Genomic DNA, 20,976 nt, shown 5'->3' with positions numbered 1-20,976 from the left:
GAGAGAGGCGGGGGGGGGGGGTGGGGAGAGAGAGAGGCGGGGGGGTGGGGAGAGAGAGAGGCGGGGGGGGTGGGGAGAGAGAGAGGCGGGGGGGTGGGGAGAGAGAGAGGCGGGGGGTGGGGAGAGAGAAACGGGGGGGTGGGGGAGAGAGAGGCGGGGGGGTGGGGAGAGAGAGAGGCGGGGGGGTGGGGAGAGAGAGAGGCGGGGGGGTGGGGAGAGAGAGAGGCGGGGGGGTGGGGAGAGAGAGAGGCGGGGGGGTGGGGAGAGAGAGAGGCGGGGGGGTGGGGAGAGAGGCGGGGGGGTGGGGGGAGGGGGGGAGAGAGGCGGGGGGGTGGGGAGAGAGACAGGGGGTGGGGGGAGAGAGACAGGGGGTGGGGGGAGAGAGACGGGGGGTGGGGGGAGGAGACGGGGGGGTGGGGGAGAGAGAGACGGGGGGTGGGGGAGAGAGAGACGGGGGGTGGGGGGAGAGAGACTGGGGGGGGGTGGGGGGAGAGAGACGGGGGGGTGGGGGGAGAGAGACGGGGGGGTGGGGGGAGAGAGACGGGGATTTGGAAACTTATCAGCTGTGATTAAATGGTGGAGGAGACTCGATGAGCAGAATAGCTGAATTCTGCTCCTGTATCTTATGGTCTTTTCAGTTTCACGCTCACTGTTAGCTACAGTATTTACACCAGTCCCCCGCTCTTTATTAGCTTGTGTACGTATTAGTTTCAGCATTCCAATGATTCACAATTAGCATTTAACTGATTAACCAATAAGTATTTAATTGTAAATAACTACAGTTATACAGGTGATAAAATTAGGAATATCCATTACAATTACAGAGCAGCAACATTAACCCTTTCTCTTCCAAGACTCAATAACACAGATCATGTCACATACTGAGCAGTATTCAGTTAAAACTAGCACAGACCAGACAACACAATAAAGTTAGTTTAAATTGCAATAATAGATGATATGAATAGTTTGTTCTGAAGAAATGATATTAATTTGAAAGTGATTAATTCATAGTCTTTGAAGAATTTCCCCGATTCAATGTGAAGCTTTTAATGGTGTAGAATATCTACCCACTTTTCAGCGCCGGCATCTGCAACTGTAGATGGATGAAAAGCAACAATCCGACAAACACCAGGTAATATCTGTCATGGTAAAATAAACAGTTTGATAAATAATGGTAATATCTGACATCATGCATCTGTCCTGAGATCTTTGGGATAATCCAAAATAAATCATACATTCAGAAATTAAATAAAGCTGAGGTGAGTGTGCAGGAACAGAGTGAAATTGTGAATTCTACCTTTCTATGCTCTCGCTCTGCATCTGCTCAGTGAGATATAAGGAACAAGGAAAGAGGAAACTGCATTTCCGAGGCTCTGATCCTGTGCAATGCTGCGCCAGTGTTCCTGTGTTGCTTTCGTTCCAGGGATGTCGGTTTCAGAGGAAATGTTATCACTGTTGTCCAACTTAAATCATTTGGTTGTGGGGTGCTGAGAATTCATTCACCGCTGTAATGCATGGGTTTGTGATGTGTGTTTCTGTGGGTGTATGGCTGCGTGTTATGTGTATTTCAGAGAGATTCTGTGTTTCTCTCTGTAAGTCTCTGTGTCTCAGTACGGGTTAGGTTGATTGGCCAGGTTCAAAATTGCCCGAGAGTCCTGAGATGCAGAGGTTAGCGGGATTAGCGGGTAAATATGTGGGGGTAGGGTCTGGGTGGGATTGTGGTCGGTGCAGACTCGATGGGCCGAATGGCCTCCTTCTGCACTGTAGGGTTTCTATGATTTCTATGATAAGAGTGTGGAAGTGTCTGGGTTTGTATGTGTGTGTTTGTGAGAGTATGTATCTCTGTGCCCGTGAGCATGTGTGAGAGTTTGTCAGTGTGTGAATGAGTGTGTGGGTGCCAGTTTGTGTCTGTGTGTGTGTGTCTGGAGGGATGTGTGTAGGATGCACAGATGTGTGTATGTGTATGATTATGTGTCTGTATGTCTGTGTGTCGGTTTCCATGATTGTGCCTCTCTGTGTGTTGCTCTGTGTGTCTCTCTGTGAGCGTGTGTGTGAGATTGTGATTGTGTGTTTTTGTGTGGGAATGTCAGTGTGTCTGTGTGATTGAGATTATAAATCAGAAACACATTCCACCTTTGGATTGGAATCACTTTAATCAACCTGTGCATTCGGGATTTTAACAGTTCCAGAAATAATTGCAGTATCATTTACCGTGTGTGTCTGTGTGTTGTGGGTTAAGGAATGGAAACCCTACTTCACCAGAGTCAGCACTGAAACTGTCCCAGATAAATATGTGGGAACTGTTGTTGAGGTTGATAATTGGCAGGGTAAACGGGGGGCGAGAGTGGAATGAGAGAATTTGGATTCCAACTGAGCTGCTCTCTGTATCACCGAAACCTGTGGAATTGTAAAGCAAGAGTTGCAAAAGGGGAATAGTTTGTTTGGAAATTATTTTCTGTTCGAGCACGGACAAAATGTGATTGAAGGTTGTAATTGTGTCTCAAAATGTTTGTGTTTCCAATTTTCAAAGAACCAGTCTGTGAGATTGAGACAATTATCTTGGAAACGTTAAAAGAACCGTTTGCAAGATCCCCTGTGTAAGATTAAACACTGAATGTCTGACACAGGAATTACAGAGTGCAGCAGAGTTTACCCACCCCCATTCTGAATGGGATTAGTGTCTGATAACTGCACCAAATGTACACATTACAGTCTGAGATCATCCCCAACTACAACCTCCAGACAATATCTCCCATAGGGAATGAGGGAACAGAGTTCATGTACAGTGTCTGGTGATAAAAGGGTTAATTCACCAGCCGGGGTTCCTGCTGCAAACTCCAATCCCTGTCAATATTGTTCAATATTCACGCTGCAGGAACCGGTTCCCAGATGCAGACATGGGACTTACTGAACTTGTCTGAGGCTCACAGAGAGCAGCACCTGCAGTAGCTGTGAGCCACCAGCAGATGGTGGCATTGTGTCACTTTAATCACCAGATAGTGAAAGAGGTTTTGAGGAGAGGCTGGTGGAGCCTTTAATTCATTCACAGAGACAGAGAGGAAACTCTGACAAGATTGACCAATCTGCCCCCTGCTGGGTACTGTCAGAATCACACACACACTGTTCTCTCTCTGGAGAATGATCTCTGCTGCTCCATTTTGAAAGGAGGTTGAAGACTCTGTTGCTGAGAACACTGACAACACATTGCTGCTTAAACAATGGTTTGCAGCAATCTTTCCTTCAATGTGGAGACTAAAACTACAACAGTTTTCCAGCTGGGAAACCAGGTAAGCAGGGAAATCAGTGCCAGGCTGGAGGGGCTGATGGAATAGGGAGGGAGAGGGGCAGGAATGAAGGGTTTGGAAGGAGCTGTCGAAGATCTTCACAATTCAGGATTTCACTGTAACCGGTGGAGCAGCAATGTTTATAGATTGAAATGTTCACACTGTCACTCTCAGTCCCGGTCTGGATTCCCGCAGAGACTCCAGCTGTCTCTTCCCATTTGGACTGAACTGATTACCAAACAGCCTGAAACAGAGTAAAGATGAAACAGGAAATAAACAGATTGAACAACAGAGTAAATAACAGGAGACTGGAGTTAATGGGACAAATCTTCTGGTCTCTGGATCGCCAGAGGCCAGACGCACATCCGAAGATGAGCATCGGGACCCTGTGGATGTCCTGACGCACTGATCTACCTGGGAATTGTCCCAGAGGTATTAACTACTATTGGGGAACTCCCCTGCTGCAGTTAGAGTCAGATACTTGTGACAGATCCACAAAGTTTACCTGGATAGTTACTCAGGTAATGTTAGACAGCTCACCACCTGGGCTAATACCTGAACAGCACACCCGAGTCCCCCAATCACTTCCCACTGATCCCCATACTCCACCTCCCACAATCTGACTAGACCCACTCATAGAGTCACAGAGGTTTACAGCATGGAAACAGGCCATTTGGCCCAACTTGTCCATGCCACCCTTTTTAAAAAAAAACCCGAAACTACAGTTCCACCCATATACACTCAGTGGCTGAACCCTCGGATATATCCCCTCTCAGTACGGCCGTGATGCTTTCCCTAATCAAAAGTGCAACTCCCCCTACTCTCTTACCTCCTGTTCTATCTTTCCGATAGCATCTATACCCTGGAACATTGAGCTGCCAGTCCTGTCCCTCCCTTAGCCATGTTTCAGTAATTGCTATAATATCCCAGTCCCATGTACCCATCAATGCCCTGAGTTCATCTGCCTTGCCCGTCAGGCCTCTTGCATTGGAATAAATGCAGTTTAATCTGCACTTCCCTTGCTCTGTCTTGCTTCTGTCTGATCTGTCTGGTACTAGGATTACTGACACTGCCTTTACTAATTAATGTGCTCTCTTTAACTTCCGTGCTGTCCTCAAACTTCTCTTCTGTCTCCCGACTCCTTTGGATCCCACCCCCCTGCCAACCTCGTTTAAACGCTCTCGAGCGGCTCGAGCAAATCTCCCCGCCAGGATGTTAGTCCCCCTCCAGTTCAAATGTAACCCATCCCTCTTGAACAGATCAGCCCTTCCCCAGAAAAACTCCCAATGATCCAAAAATCTAAATCCCTGCCCCCTGCACCAGCTCTCAAGCCAGTCATTCATCTGCCTAATCCTCCTATTCCTACTCTCACTAGCACGTGGTACCGATAGTAGTCCTGAAATTACTACCTTCGAGGTCCTACACGTTAGCCTTCTGCCTAACTCTCTGTATTCACATTTCAGGACCTCATCCCTTTTCCTACCTATGTCGTTGGTACCAATATGTACAACGACCTCTGGCTGCTCACCCTCCCCCTTAAGAATGTCCTGCAATCGCTCAGAGACGTCCTTGACCCTGGCACCAGGGAGGCAACACACCATCCTGGAGTCTCGATTGCAGCCACAGAAACGCCTGTCTGTGCCTCTAACTAGCGAGTCCCCTATTACTACTGCTCGCTTGCTCTTTGCCCGACCCTGTCCCACAGCAGAACCAGCTGTGGTGTCACAGGCCTGGTTACTGCTGGTATCTCCCCCAGACAGGCTATCACTCCCCTAAATCATCTCTCCCTCCCCTCCAGCCCGACTACCTCCCACTAGCCCTTGAACAAATCTGACTAAACCTCCCAACTTGGCCTCATCCGTCCCACCCTCTCCTGACCTGACATAGAAACATGGAAGATAGGAGCAGGAGGCGGCCATTTGGCCCTTTAAGCCGACTCCACCATCCATCACAATCATGGCTGATCGTCCGACTCAATAGCCTAATCCTGCTTTCTCCCCATAACCTTTGATCCTGTTCGCCCCAAGTGCTATATGCAGCCGCCTCTTGAATACATTCTTGACTATATCTCTGACTTAAACTGATTACTCAAGAAGCAATCCCAACCCACTACTCTCCAAAGCTAGAAACCAAACCCAACCCCCGACCACGCAACCAAATCTAACTAGACACCCAACATTACCAACTCCCAGCCACCATCCAAACTGCTGATTAACCCTCCAACCCAACACAACACAACTCGACCACCCTCCAGACACCCAGAACTAATCCTTGAACCTCTCTCCAGCTCCCTGACTAACCATTCATCCAACGACACACCAACCCATTCACTCCCACAATCAACTAACACTTATGGAGCTCCCCGGGGTCACTGTGCTGTAAATAAGGTGTGCTCGCTCTACCGCGACTCCACTCTGCTCTGATGGAGATCGCTGGGGTCACTGCTGTAAATAGGGTGTGTGCTGTCTCTTCCCCGACTCTTGTCTGCTCTGATGGAGCTCCCCGGGGTCACTGTGCTGTAAATAGGGTGTGTGCTCTCTCTTCCCCGACTCTACTCTGATGGAGCTCCCCGGGGTCACTGTGCTGTAAATAGGGTGTGTGCTCTCTCTTCCCCGACTCTACTGATGGAGCTCCCCGGGGTCACTGTGCTGTAAATAGGGTGTGTGCTGTCTCTTCCCCGACTCTGCTCTGATGGAGCACCCCGGGGTCACTGTGCTGTAAATAGGGTGTGTGCTCTCTCTTCCCCGACTCTGCTCTGATGGAGCTCCCCGGGATCACTGTGCTGTAAATAGGGTGTGTGCTCTGACTTCCCCGACTCTGCTCTGATGGAGCTCCCCGGCGTCACTGTGCTGTAAATAGGGTGTGTGCTCTCTCTTCCCCGACTCTGCTCTGATGGAGCTCCCGGGGTCACTGTGCTGTAAATAGGGTGTGTGCTCTCTCTTCCCCGACTCTTGTCTGCTCTGATGGAGTTCCCCGGGGTCACTGTGCTGTAAATAGGGTGTGTGCTCTCTCTTCCCCGACTCTGCTCTGATGGAGCTCCCCGGGGTCACTGTGCTGTAAATAGGGTGTGTGCTCTCTCTTCCCCGACTCTTGTCTGCTCTGATGGAGTTCCCCGGGGTCACTGCTGTAAATAGGGTGTGTGCTCTCTCTTCCCCGACTCTGCTCTGGTGGAGCTCCCCGGGATCACTGTGCTGTAAATAGGGTGTGTGCTCTCTCTTCCCCGACTCTAGTCTGCTGTGATGGAGTTCCCCGGGGTCACTGTGCTGTAAATAGGGTGTGTGCTCTCTCTTCCCCGACTCTCGTCTGCTCTGATGGAGCTCCCCGGGGTCACTGTGCTGTAAACAGGGTGTGTGCTCTCTCTTCCCCAACTCTGCTCTGATGGAGCTCCCCGGGGTCACTGTGCTGTAAACAGGGTGCGTGCTCTCTCTTCCCCGACTCTACTCTGATGGAGTTCCCCGGGGTCACTGTGCTGTAAATAGGGTGTGTGCTCTCTCTTCCCCGACTCTAGTCTGCTCTGATGGAGCTCCCCGGGGTCACTGTGCTGTAAACAGGGTGTGTGCTCTCTCTTCCCCAACTCTGCTCTGATGGAGCTCCCCGGGGTCACTGTGCTGTAAATAGGGTGCGTGCTCTCTCTTCCCCGACTCTAGTCTGGTGTGATGGAGTTCCCCGGGGTCACTGTGCTGTAAATAGGGTGTGTGCTCTCTCTTCCCCAACTCTGCTCTGATGGAGCTCCCCGGGGTTACTGTGCTGTAAATAGGGTGTCTGCTCTCTCTTCCCCGACTCTAGTCTGCTCTGATGGAGCTCCCCGGGGTCACTGCTGTAAATAGGGTGTGTGCTCTCTCTTCCCCAACTCTGCTCTGATGGAGCTCCCCGGGGTCACTGTGCTGTAAACAGGGTGTGTGCTCTCTCTTCCCCAACTCTGCTCTGATGGAGCTCCCCGGGGTCACTGTGCTGTAAACAGGGTGCGTGCTCTCTGTTCCCCGACTCTACTCTGATGGAGTTCCCCGGGGTCACTGTGCTGTAAATAGGGTGTGTGCTGTCTCTTCCCCGACTCTACTCTGCTGTGATGGAGCTCCCCGGGGTCACTCTGCTGTAAATAGGGTGTGTGCTGTCTCTTCCCCGACTCTGCTCTGATGGAGCTCCCCGGGGTCACTGTGCTGTAAATTGGGTGTGTGCTGTCTCTTCCCCGACTCTACTCTGCTGTGATGGAGCTCCCCGGGGTCACTCTGCTGTAAATAGGGTGTGTGCTCTCTCTTCCCCGACTCTGCTCTGATGGAGCTCCCCGGGGTCACTGTGCTGTAAATAGGGTGCGTGCTCTCTCTTTCTTCCCCGACTCTGCTGTGATGGAGTTCCCCAGGGTCACTGTGCTGTAAATAGGGTGCGTGCTCTCTCTCTTCCCCGACTCTGCTGTGATGGAGTTCCCCGGGGTCACTGTGCTGTAAATAGGGTGTGTGCTCTCTCTTCCCCGACTCTACTCGGCTCTGATGGAGCTCCCCGGGGTCACTCTGCTGTAAATAGGGTGTGTGCTGTCTCTTCCCCGACTCTGCTCTGATGGAGCTCCCCGGGGTTACTGTGCTGTAAATAGGGTGTGTGCTGTCTCTTCCCCGACTCTGCTCTGATGGAGCTCCCCGGGGTTACTGTGCTGTAAATAGGGTGTGTGCTCTCTCTTCCCCGACTCTAGTCTGCTCTGATGGAGCTCCCCGGGGTCACTGCTGTAAATAGGGTGTGTGCTCTCTCTTCCCCGACTCTGCTCTGATGGAGCTCCCCGGGGTCACTGTGCTGTAAATAGGGTGTGTGCTCTCTCTTCCCCGACTCTGCTCTGATGGAGCTCCCCGGGGTCACTGTGCTGTAAATAGGGTGTGTGCTCTCTCTTCCCCGACTCTAGTCTGCTCTGATGGAGCTCCCTGGGGTCACTGTGCTGTAAATAGGGTGTGTGCTCTCTCTTCTCCGACTCTAGTCTGCTGTGATGGAGTTCCCCGGGGTCACTGTGCTGTAAATAGGGTGTGTGCTCTCTCTTCCCCGACTCTGCTCTGATGGAGCTCCCCGGGGTCACTGTGCTGTAAACAGGGTGTGTGCTCTCTCTTCCTCGACTCTGCTCTGATGGAGTTCCCCGGGGTCACTGTGCTGTAAATAGGGTGTGTGCTCTCTCTTCCCCGACTCTGCTCTGATGGAGCTCCCCGGGGTCACTGTGCTGTAAATAGGGTGCGTGCTCTCTCTTCCCCGACTCTGCTCTGCTGTGATGGAGCTCCCCGGGGTCCCTGTGCTGTAAATAGGGTGTGCTCTCTCTCTTCCCCGACTCTTGTCTGCTCTGCTGGAGCTCCCCGGGGTTACTGTGCTGTAAATAGGGTGTGTGCTGTCTCTTCCCCGACTCTTGTCTGCTCTGATGGAGCTCCCAGGGTCGCAGTACCGAAGTTCCTGGGAGAAATATGCAGCAGTTTCAGGTTGGGAGAATTTTTAAACATACCGACAATTGCTTACCATTGCTGCTGCTTGGAAGATTCAGGCACATTTATATTTTAAATCCATTTAAATTTTAATTGTTACACTAAAAATTAACACAAACACTCACCAGATCCACTCCAGACTCCTGCAGGTCAGTATGAGGCGGCGGAGAGCAGGGACAGATTGATCTGTGAAGGAGTTTGATTCCAGGTTCAGAAACCTCAGTGTCTGTTTTCTACAGAGAGCGGAGGCGAGATCCTCAGCACAAGAATCTGTGAGAGCGGTATTATACAGACTGGAGACCAGAGAGAGGAATAACAGGAATCAGGTTCAATCCCCAGTGTTTTAAATAATACTGTTAATAACAATAATAATGTATTGTATCAGACATTCCAAAAACACAACCTGCATTTCTGTAGAATGAGGAAATACTCAATGCTGAAAATGAAATATAAATAAACTGGAAATGCTCAGCAGGTTAGCTAAATACATGTGAAGAGAGAATAATGTAGGGAGGAGCTACACGATAAATGGAAGAACCATAAAGGGTGTAGAGACGCAGAGGGACCTGGGTGTGCAAGTCCACAGATCTTTGAAGGTGACGTCACAGGTGGAGAAGGTGGTGAAGAAGGCATATGGCATGCTTGCCTTTATAGGACGGGGCATAGAGTATAAGAGTTGGGGTCTGATGTTGCAGATGGAAAGAACGTTGGTTCGGCCGCATTTGGAATACTGCGTCCAGTTCTGGTCGCCACACTACCAGAAGGACGTGGAGGCTTTGGAGAGAGTGCAGAGTAGGTTTACCAGGATGCTGCCTGGTATGGAGGGGCTTGGTTATGTGGAGAGATTGGGGAAACTGGGGTTGTTCTCCTTGGAAAGACGGAGGATGAGGGGAGACTTAATAGAGGTGTATAAAATTATGAAAGGCATAGATAGGGTGAACGGTGGGAAGCTTTTCCCCGGGTCGGTGGTGACGTTCACGAGGGGTCATAGGTTCAAGGTGAAGGGGGGGAGGTTTAACACAGATATCAGAAGGACATATTTTACACAGAGGGTCGTGGGGGCCTGGAATGTGTTGCTGGGCAAGGTGGTGGAGGCGGACACACTGGGAACGTTTAAGACTTATCTAGACAGCTATATGAACGGAGTGGGAATGGAGGGATACAAAAGAGTGGTCTAGTTTGGACCAGGGAGCGGCGCGGGCTAATTGTTCTTTGTTTCTCGTTTCAAGGCTTCATTCTATGATCATCTTGCTGGTGCCAGTACAGAGCGAGACTGCGGATAGTTGGGAACCTGTCTCGGGGGCAGGGAATTCATATGGTGTTCGTGGAAGTGGAAATGACTAGGGTTGGGAAGCATTTTCCGATCAGGGCCAGTCTGATCTCCTGGACTCGTTTCGATCGCCTCAGGGGGTCGGAGAGGAATTTCCCAGATTTTTTTCCCCATATTGGCCCTGGGGTTTTCACTCTGGGTTTTCGCCTCTCCCTGGAGATCACATGGTCTGGAATGGGGGGGTGGGGGATAGTTAATAGGTTGTGATGAACAAAGCATCGTAGCTGTGAGGGACAGCTCGGTGGATAGGATATTGGTATGTAGATAGGCTGGAAAGTGGGCGGGGATCCTGGATTCAGGATTCAATCCTGGATCGGGGAGCGGCGCGGGCTTGGAGGGCCGAAGGGCCTGTTCCTGTGCTGTATTGTTCTTTGTTGTTCTTGAAACAGAGGTAAAGTTTGAGCTTCCATTGGAACTGGGAACGGGCAGTGAATTGACAGGTTTGAAGTGACAGCGGTGGGTGGCTGGGGAAGAAACAAAGAAAGGACAAACTGGAATTACAGGAGTGATTAAATGATAAAAGTGATGATGGGACAGGACCATAATCACAGGATCCCCATGTCCTTACTCAGAGTGGCTCGGGAGGGACATGGGATGGTCAGTGGTTTGGGAATGCAGTTTGTGGTGAGGTTGAAGATAATGGCTGTGATTTTACCAGAAGCTCTGAAGTGCCAGCATGGGGATTGGAAATGGGTGGTGTGTCCGTGTGGGCAGGATAGGCAGAGTTATGACGGTGATATTGTCAGAGGGGGACAATTAACGGCTGGCAGGCAGGGGGAGCTGCCCACTCAGGCAGCCCGGGCACGGGGCAGTCCCGGTTCAGGCAAGGCTGGCACCATCTCCAAAGGCAGCCAGCAGGACTTTCAAACACAGCAGCTCTGGAGGGAGCAGCAAGGGAGCTCTGCTTATTGAATGAGGGGTTGAAATGTCAGAAAGCAGAGCAAGGGTTTCCCCCCAATCACTAATTCCTCCCTGGAGGGGCTCCTCCCGGCTGCTCAGGCTCGGAGGGAGGTCCTGTTCCCTCAGGATGGGAGGAGATTATCCCATCGGTACAAGCCAGTCTGGATGGAGCTTGCTGGGAGATGAGCAGGTTTCAGACACGTGGTTACAGAGTGGAAAATTATCAATGTCCTGATGTGTTCTGCCACGGTGAGTGCAGCACAGCCTGATATGTGAATAAGGATGAGGGGGAAATTGTGGAAAGAACATCTCCACCCAGACACTGGCAATGCAAAGGACTTGCAGAATCTCACTGGCTGTCCTGTCTGGAGACAATACACATCTCTGTAACCTGTGCTTAATGCTGCCTTCTCTCACATTATCTGTCTCTTTAAGACCTGGTTGGCTGTAGGGATTCGCATTCTAATCAGTATTCTGGAACTTGATTTTGTGTCTCTGTGTCCTGTTTGAGAGCAGATTTCCACTCCATCTGACGAAGGAGCAGCGCTCCGAAAGCTAATGGTATTTGCTACCAAATAAACCTGTTGGACTTTAACCTGGTGTTGTTAAAACTCTTACAATGCAAAGGCAGCAGCATTGACTGTCAGAGACATGTCCGTTAGGCTGGAGCAGGGCTGACCAACATATTCACTGGGCAAACACACGTCAATGTTTTTCTCACTCAAGGGGCCCATGAGTAAATTTCAGAATGATAAAGTTTGGCACAGCAGAAATTTCAATTAAAAACTAAACTGAGATATGAAAAGAAACAACTTGCTGAGCACAATAATGAGTAATAAATAAAGATGATTATTAGAGTTTAATCCTCATCAATCACAAATTGTTTCTCTCCCACATTTGCTGCAGATTGGCTCAAAAACCTATCAACAGCAAACATGGGAAAGAAGCGGGATGTGATTGGAGGAGCAGCTCCATGCAGATTCTTCCATTCAAACTGAACTGTGTGACTGAGATTCTGGAAACTCGCTCCGGGGGCCGCATTGAGGGGCTTCGAGAGTCACATTCACCCCTTGGTCCACACGTTGGACAACCCTGGGCTACTGCATGTGTTTGATGAGTGAGTAACAATTTATGTGTTTGGAAGGAGAGCAAACATCATCAGAGTGAAGAAGAGTGGAGACATCCAGGTCTTGCCATCCTTACGCCAATGGAAGATGAAGTGCTGGATCAGGAAGGCCTGGGGGCAGAGTGGGTAATTACTGCTGGTGAGATGGGTTGAGTGGGTGGCCTAATGAATGGGCACAGGAGAGCGTCTGGTGAGGACAAAACATAGAGCTTGTTTCTCCATCACTGGTCATAGAGAGCAGTCTGAAGGACGTATTGGGATAAGAACAAAATACCTAGGAACAGGAGAAGGCCATTCAGCCCCTCGAGCACACTCCATCACAGCTGATCTAATTATAGTCTCAACTCTTTTCCCCGTAACCCTTGATTCGCTTCTCAATCCAAAATCATTCTGAACTCAGCCTTGAATATATTCAATGACTCTGCCGCCACGAGTCTCCAGGGAAGAGAATTCCACTGACCAGCCACCATCTAAAAATATAAATTTCTCCTCATCTCAGTCTTAAGGGACTGACAATTACATTTTAAAATCTGTCCCCTTGTTCTGGTCTCTCTTACAAGAAGAAACAGCCTCTCAGCAACCACCCTGTCTCATCCCCTCAATGCGATCACCTTTTAATCTTCTGAACTTTCATAGATATTGCTCCAATCTGCTCAAATTTCCCTCGTAAAATAAACCTCTCCATCCCAGGAATCAGCCGAGTGAACTTTCTCTGAACTGGTTCCAATACAATTCTATCCTTTTTTAAGTAAAGAGCTCAACACTGTACACATTACTCCAGTTGTGGAGCCTCCCTGAGCCTCTCCACATCCCCTTGAAACATCTTTGCATCCTCCTCACAATTCAGATTTTCACCTCGTTTTCCATTATTCGCAAATTTGGAAATATTATATTTGATCCCCACATCCATATCATTCATGTAGATTCTGAATAGCTGAGACCCAAACACTGATCCCTGCCGTACTCCACTAGTTAGAGGCTGTCAACCCAAAAGAAACCCATTTATTCCAACTCCTTGTTTCTGTCCATTGATTAGTTCTCAATCCATGCTGGTATATTCCTCCCAATCCCACGTGCTCCAATTTTATTTAATAACCTCTTGTGTGTGAATCATGCAACTATAGAATCCCTAGTGTAGGAATCGTCATTCGGCCCATCGAGACACACTGACAGAGTAACTTACCAAGGTCCGCTCCCCATAAACTCACTAATTTACTGGGGCTAATCCACCTAACCTACACATCTTGGGACACGAAGGGCAATTTTACCATGGCCAATCTATCTACCATCCATATCTTTGGAGTGTGGGAGGAAACCGGAGCACCCAGAGGAAACACACGCAGACACGGGGAGAATGTGGGAACTCCACACAGTCACCCAAGGCTGGAATTGAACCCGGGCCCCTGGCTGTGATGCAACAATGTTAACCAGTGTGTCACCGTGCCAGCCTTTCATAAATCCATGTTGGCCCTGTCTAATCCTGCCATTAATTTCAAAGTGTTCTGTTATCACTTCCTTTATTATGGATTATTATAGGATTTCCATACCATCAATGTCAGACTAATAGATCTGCAGTTGCCCGGTTTCCCGTAACCCCACATATTTACGCCGCTAATCCACCTAACCTACACATCTTGGACACTAACGGGCAATTTAGCATGGCCAATCCACCCAACCTACACAGTTTATTTGGACTATGGGAGGAAACAGGAGCAGCCGGAGGAAACCCACACAGCCACGGGGAGAACGTGAAAACTCCACAGACAGTCGCCCAAGGCTGGAATGAATCCGGGAATCTGACGCTGTGAGGCAGCAGTGCCAACCCCGGTGCCACATCTTCACTTAATCTAATACACTCCTTGAATTAGCAACGGCTGGAACACTTCTGCTGCTGTTTTTCAAATGAAAGGAATCTATTTTTGTTGGAAACGCCACACATTTGCACATCACCATGTCTAAAACAGCTTGTTTTGTGTTTGTCACTGGAACGTGCTTCTCCAGGAAATTGCTTGAATAGATTCTGTGAACGAATCTTCTATTCAACTTTTGACAATTTGATTCTTGCAAAAGACCTAATTCAGAAGCGAATTATACAGGAAATGGAAGAACCCATCAGAGCATTGACCTACAGAGGGATGTGTGTGTACAAGTGCACAGATCCCTGAAAGTGCCAACACAGGTGGATGAGGTGGTCAAGAAGGCAGACAGCACGCTCGTCTTCATCGACCGCAGCATCGAGTATAAAAGTTACAAAGAACAAAACAGCACAGGAACAGGCCCTTCGGCCCTCCAAGCCCGCGCCGCTCCCTGGTCCAAACTAGACCATTCTTTTGTATCCCTCCATTCCCACTCCGTTCATATGGCTGTCTAGATAAGTCTTAAACGTTCCCAGTGTGTCCGCCTCCACCACCTTGCCCGGCAGCACATTCCAGGCCCCCACCACCCTCTGTGTAAAATATGTCCTTCTGATATCTGTGTTAAACCTCCCCCCCTTCACCTTGAACCTATGACCCCTCGTGAACGTCACCACCGACCTGGGAAAAAGCTTCCCACCGTTCACCCTATCTATGCCTTTCATAATTTTATACACCTCTATTGGGTCATCCCTCATCCTCCGTCTTTCCAGTGAGAACAACCCCAGTTTACCCAATCTCTCCTCATAACTAAGCCCTTCCATACCAGGCAGCATCCTGGTAAACCTCCTCTGTACTCTCTCTAAAGCCTCCACGTCCTTCTGGTAGTGCGGTGACCAGAACTGGGCGCAATGTTCCAAATGTGGCTGAACCAACGTTCTATACATCTGCAACATCAGACCCCAACTTTTATACTCTATGCCCCGTCCTATAAAGGCAAGCATGCCATATGCCTTCTTCACTACCTTCTCCACCTGAGACGTCACCTTGAAGGATCTGTGGACTTGCACACCCAGGTCCCTCTGCGTATCTACACCCTTTATGGTTCTGCCATTTATCATGTAGCTCCCTCCTACGTTAGTTCTACCAAAATGCATCACTTTGCATTTATCAGGATTGAACTCCACCTGCCATTTCTTTGCCCAAATTTCCAGCCTATCTATATCCTTCTGTAGCCTCTGACAATGTTCCTCACTATCTGCAAGTCCAGCCATTTTCGTGTCGTCCGCAAACTTACTGATCACCCCAGTTACACCTTCTTCCAGATCGTTTATATAAATCACAAACAGCAGAGGTCCCAATACAGAGCCCTGCGGAACACCACTAGTCACAGGCATCCAGCCGGAAAAAGACCCTTCCACTACCACCCTCTGTCTTCTGTGACCAAGCCAGTTCTCCACCCATCTAGCCACCTCCCCCTTTATCCCATGAGATCCAAGTTGGCAAGTGATGTAACGGCCGTATGAAACTTTAATAAGGCCACATTTGTAATATTGCTTGCAGTTCTGTTCGCCACACTATCAGATGGATGTGGATGCTTTGGAGAGAGTGCAAAGAAGGTTTACCAGAATGTTGCCTGATCAAGGAGGGTTAAGGTATGAGGAGAGGTTGGATAATCACAGATTGTTTTCATGACAAAAAGGGAGATTGAGAGGTGACCTGACAGAGGATACACAATTATGAGAGGCATCGACATGGTGGGTAGTCAGAGACTTTTTCCTCGTCTGGAATGGTCAACTACAAGAGGGCACAGGATGAAGGTGAGAGGGGAAAAGTTTGGGGAGATGTGTAGGATAAGTTTTCACACAGAGGGTGGTGGGTGCCTGGAATGCACTGCCAATGGAGGTGGTGGAAGCAGCACGTTCCCAATGTTCAAGGTGTATCTTAATAGACACATGAACAAGAGACGAACAGAGGAACAGAAACCTCGTATGGGCAGTAAGTACTGGGTCTGAATAAGGATTAGGAGTCAGGCTTGGTGGGCCGAAGGGCCTGTTACTGTGTTGTTTGCTTCTTTGTTCTTCTTTGTATCTGAAGGCTAAAATCACCCGTGATTATTGCAGTATGTTTTTACACGACCCCATTACTTTTCCTGTATACTTTGTCAGAGATTCTGAATATTGTTAGGGGCGATTAAATGATTCCCACAAGTGACCTTTTAACTTTGCTAATTCTTTATCTCTACCCAAGCTGATTCCGCATCTTGATCATTGGAACTAAGTTCAGCTCTCGCTGCTGTACTGACATCTGTTACTAACAGTGAGACTCCACCACCATGTCCTGTCCTCCATTTACTGTCATCCACTCACTCTCTCCCTTTCACTAATCAATGGATGCTGTGTCCGGGGAGAGGTGTGCACATCTGAGGAGGAGGGGAGGACCTCAGAGGGTGAATCATAACATTATTCCCCCACTCCCTCAACATAAGGATTTGTGGGACTGACATCCCATTGCTCAGGGATCAGAGAGAGAAGCAACAGGAGTCAGAGGAAAAGCAGTTTTCCTTATTCATAACTGACGCCAATAGTAATGGGCAGTGTTTTTTATACAAATACCAGTGGTGAAATTATATTGTTGAATATTCAGTTATTATAAACACAATCTCACACAGTCTGCTACTTACTGCAGTTTTTGTATTTTACAGTCCGGATTCCTCAGAGCCACAGACAGCAGTTTCACTCCGGAATCTCCCAGGTTATTGGAACCCAGATTCAGATCTATCAGTGAGCGGTTTGTACTGAGAGCAGAGGCCAGGTCATCGGCACAAGAATCGGTGAGATCGTTACCACGGAGACTGGAGATCAGAGAGAGAAAAATAACAGGAATCAGGGTAAATCCACAGTGTTTTTAAGAATAAGATCATTAACAATAATAATGTACAGCGCGGGACATTCAATGAGTATTGTAACTGAGTGCAGTTAGACAGGGACACCAGGAGATGGAGACAGTGAGGGGGGTAACTGAGTGCAGTTAGACAGGGAGACCAGGAGATGGAGACAGTGAGTATTCTAACTGAGTGCAGTTAGACAGAGACACCAGGAGATGGAGACAGTGAGTATTCTAACTGAGTGCAGTTAGACAGAGACACCAGGAGATGGAGACAGTGAGTATTCTAACTGAGTGCAGTTGGACAGAGACACCAGGAGATGGAGACAGTGAGTATTCTAACTGAGTGCAGTTCGAGACACCAGGAGAGGGAGACAGTGAGGGGGGTAACTGAGTGCAGTTAGACAGAGACACCAGGAGATGGAGACAGTGAGTATTCTAACTGAGTGCAGTTGGACAGAGACACCAGGAGATGGAGACAGTGAGTATTGTAACTGAGTGCAGTTAGACAGGGACACCAGGAGATGGAGACAGTGAGTATTGTAACTGAGTGCAGTTAGACAGGGACACCAGGAGATGGAGACAGTGAGTATTGTAACTGAGTGCAGTTAGACAGAGACACCAGGAGATGGAGACAGTGAGGGGGGTAACTGAGTGCAGTTAGACAGAGACACCAGGAGATGGAGACAGTGAGGGGGGTAACTGAGTGCAGTTAGACAGAGACACCAGGAGATGGAGACAGTGAGGGGGGTAACTGAGTGCAGTTAGACAGGGACACCAGGAGATGGAGACAGTGAGTATTCTAACTGAGTACAGTTAGACAGAGACACCAGGAGATGGAGACAGTGAGTATTGTAACTGAGTGCAGTTAGACAGGGACACCAGGAGATGGAGACAGTGAGGGGGGTAACTGAGTGCAGTTAGACAGGGACACCAGGAGATGGAGACAGTGAGTATTGTAACTGAGTGCAGTTAGACAGAGACACCAGGAGATGGAGACAGTGAGGGGGGTAACTGAGTGCAGTTAGACAGGGACACCAGGAGATGGAGACAGTGAGGGGGGTAACTGAGTGCAGTTAGACAGGGACACCAGGAGATGGAGACAGTGAGGGGGTAACTGAGTGCAGTTAGACAGGGACACCAGGAGATGGAGACAGTGAGTATTCTAACTGAGTGCAGTTAGACAGAGACACCAGGAGATGGAGACAGTGAGTATTCTAACTGTGGCTCAGGAATGGAGTGTGTGGTGGGGTTGAAGATGATGCGACAGAAACCTTTCTCACACTGCCAGTGGTTCGGGTCTGGAATTCACAGCCGGGAAGTGTGGTGGAGGTCGGCTGCATCGAATCAGTCAAAAAGTAATTAGGTGATTTTTTGAAGATAGGCAATGAGCTACGAAAATGGATACGACAAAAAGTCTGGAGAATGACACGAATTTCGAATGTCAATTTGGTGAGCTGGTGCAGACACGATGGGCCAAATGGCCTCATTGTGCTCCGTAAGAATTCTGTGGAGACAGTGGTTGAAAATGTTATCGATATTTCAACTGGAATTTGGTGATGTTGCCGTGTGGACAGTGTTAGTAGCCACAGTCCCCAATGAAATCTCTCCAATAGAAAGAGACACAATTTGGTACATGTCCCTTCAGGGATACAACTTAGTAAACGTGGGGATATGGGAAGAGTTGGGACTCCATTAACCCCACAGCCAGTACGGGGACCAAACCCTCAACAACAGCGTCATTCTACATCACGCTGGAGACACCGAACCAACTGAACTAACCAACTCCACACAGAGCCAGAACGGGCACAGTAAATGTCTGATAGGTTCGGGAAATCCATCCACTCAGGCAGCACAGGCAGAATCACAGTATTGTTAGAGAGCAGAAGGAGGCCACTCGGCCCATCGTGTCTGCACTGACTCTCCGAATGAGCAATTCACTAAGTGGCATTCCCCCACCTTCCCCCAAATCCCTGTGCATTCCAGAGCTTAACCACTGGCTGCAGGGGACAGCACAATTCTGGCAATGCTGGCACCAGATTTAAAGGCAGCCAGCAGCACTTTTAAAGGCTCTGAAGGGAGCAGTGAGGGAGCCCTGGTTAATGAACAAAGGGCTGAAATGGCAGAAGGCAGATTAAACCCAATTCGCTGACACTTCCCTGGAAATTCTCAAGGCTATTTCGGTTTGGAGGGAGGTTCTGTTCCCTCAGGACTGGAGAAGGAGACCTGTCACATCAACCCAAGCAAGTCTGGATAGACACTGCCAAGGGTCTGAGCAGTGGCTGCAATGAGGCAAAAGATGAATAATCTGATATGTTCTGACAAGGTGAGCGTTAAGCCTACAGGCTGATATGTGAATAAGGATGAAAGAGAAATTGTGGAAAGACCATCTCCACCCAGACACTGGCAATGTCCAGACAGCAGCATCAATCTTCAGGAACATGTCAGCCTCTCTGTGAAGGGTTACATGGAACATAGGACATAGAACAGTACAGCACAGTACAGACCCTTCGGCCCACGATGTTGTGCCGAGCTTTGTCCAAAACCAAGATCGAGCTATCCCACTCCCTATCATTCTAGTGTGCTCCATCTGCCAATCCAATAACCGCTTGAAAGTTCCTAAAGTGTCCGACTCCACTATGACAGCAGGCAGTCCATTCCACACCCCAACCGCTCTCTGAGTAAAGAGTCAGTCAGAGATGGCTGCTGCACTGCCGACACTGAGTGACCATCCTGGTGGTCCCATGATGGGCAGTCTAAATTAGCGTCAGGTTTGTGTGTGTCTTTGATGGGTGAGTAACAATGGAAATTTATGTTCTTGTAGAAGAGGGCACAGAGCGTCAGAGAAGGAACCAAGAGTGACAGTGTCTGGATTGTGTCATCCTTATGCCAATGGAAGATGCAGTGCTGGAGCTGGGAGACCTGGAGGCTGGGTGGGCAATCGCTGATGGTGAGATGGGTTGTGGATCCAGAGAGGGTGAGTGAGTGAATGGATGGGCACAGGAGAGACTCTGCTGCTGAGTCCAAAACCTGGTGCTTGTGTCTCTTCTATTGGTCACATGGAGCTCTGGGTTAGGAACAGTCTGCAGGACATGTTGGAATGTGCATTACCCTCTAACATTCTTCACTCTCTCACAAATCAACAGCTGCGGTGAGCGGGAGACAGGCGTGTAGCTCTGAAGATGGGGAGGGGTCAGAGGATGGATTGTCACATTATACTCTATAACGTCCGCCAGAGCAGATAATGTCTCTCACGAATAGCAAAGGGGTTACAATCTGGCAGCACAGGAGAGCACACACAAACCCGAGCAGCTGATGGAGGCAGCAATAGCTGAGTTCACTCACACTCTCGAGAGGACAGGTCATTGTCAGCTTCAGGAAGATGAAATGTGACTGGAGTCTTTAACAATGCAGCAGATACTGGAGCTGCAGCGTAGGATACTTTAACATTTGGTGGAGTTTCCAAAGGCTGTGTGTATCCATACACAAAGGATGGAGGAGTCAATCCAGGCCAGCAGTGTTACCATGTCTCAGGTCTGAGCACAAATAGCATCCTCCACAGAGAGATTGGTGACCTTCATGGAGAGTCACATCCAGCCTCTCACCCACAGGAAATACACATGAACCTCCATGTTCTCACCACCTCCATGAGCTCTGTGGAACACGGGCTGTGGGAGGGGTGGGAAAATGTGCCTGGAGTAACTGTCAGGCCCTCCCCAGCTGAGCAGGGAAGGTCCCGTTTGCCCTGAATGGATAGAGGAGCGGCTGCCTGCAGTATTCGGGAGCTCCTCTCAGGATGCCCCTGGTGTGGGCAGTGGGTCCCCTTCTGCTCCGACTGTGACACAAGCACCTCACGAAGCTATGATGACAGAGACAACTCCAGCATCTGTGCAGAGGACCCGCAGTTGGCCGGATCCTTCCAGGACTCAGGAAATCCGAGGACAAAGGCCACGGTCATCGAAATTCCCAGAGGAGAGGAGAGAGGTAAGATGGGTAAATAATGTTGCCAGTGGACCCAAAGAAAGGGAATTCATTGAATGTTTACAGGATGGCTTTTTGGAACAGCTTGTGATGGAGCCCACGAGGGAACAGGCTATTCTGGACTTAGTGTTATGTAATGAGCCAGACGTGATAAAAGATCTTAAAGTAAGGG

The 20,976-nt window shown here is 49.3% G+C and overlaps 1 protein-coding gene across 1 annotated transcript in view; it reads right to left on the bottom strand.

The window, feature by feature from the left end:
• Positions 1–3,296: 3,296 nt before the first annotated feature.
• Positions 3,297–20,976, bottom strand: part of LOC144484378 (NACHT, LRR and PYD domains-containing protein 3-like) — a 55,017-nt gene continuing 37,337 nt past the window's right edge. Inside the window, exons 9-11 of the mRNA XM_078202899.1 lie at positions 16,621–16,791; positions 8,854–9,021; positions 3,297–3,528 (exon numbers count right to left, since the gene is read on the bottom strand). Coding sequence (XP_078059025.1) covers positions 3,441–3,528; positions 8,854–9,021; positions 16,621–16,791 — 427 coding nt within the window. The 3' untranslated portion in view covers positions 3,297–3,440. The remainder of the gene's footprint in view (positions 3,529–8,853; positions 9,022–16,620; positions 16,792–20,976) is intronic.

Source organism: Mustelus asterias, unplaced genomic scaffold (assembly GCF_964213995.1).
Source record: "Mustelus asterias unplaced genomic scaffold, sMusAst1.hap1.1 HAP1_SCAFFOLD_102, whole genome shotgun sequence".
Lineage (NCBI taxonomy): Eukaryota > Metazoa > Chordata > Chondrichthyes > Carcharhiniformes > Triakidae > Mustelus > Mustelus asterias.
The sequence above is the reverse complement of the archived record's forward strand: the minus strand, read 5'-3'. Positions and strand labels throughout refer to the sequence as shown.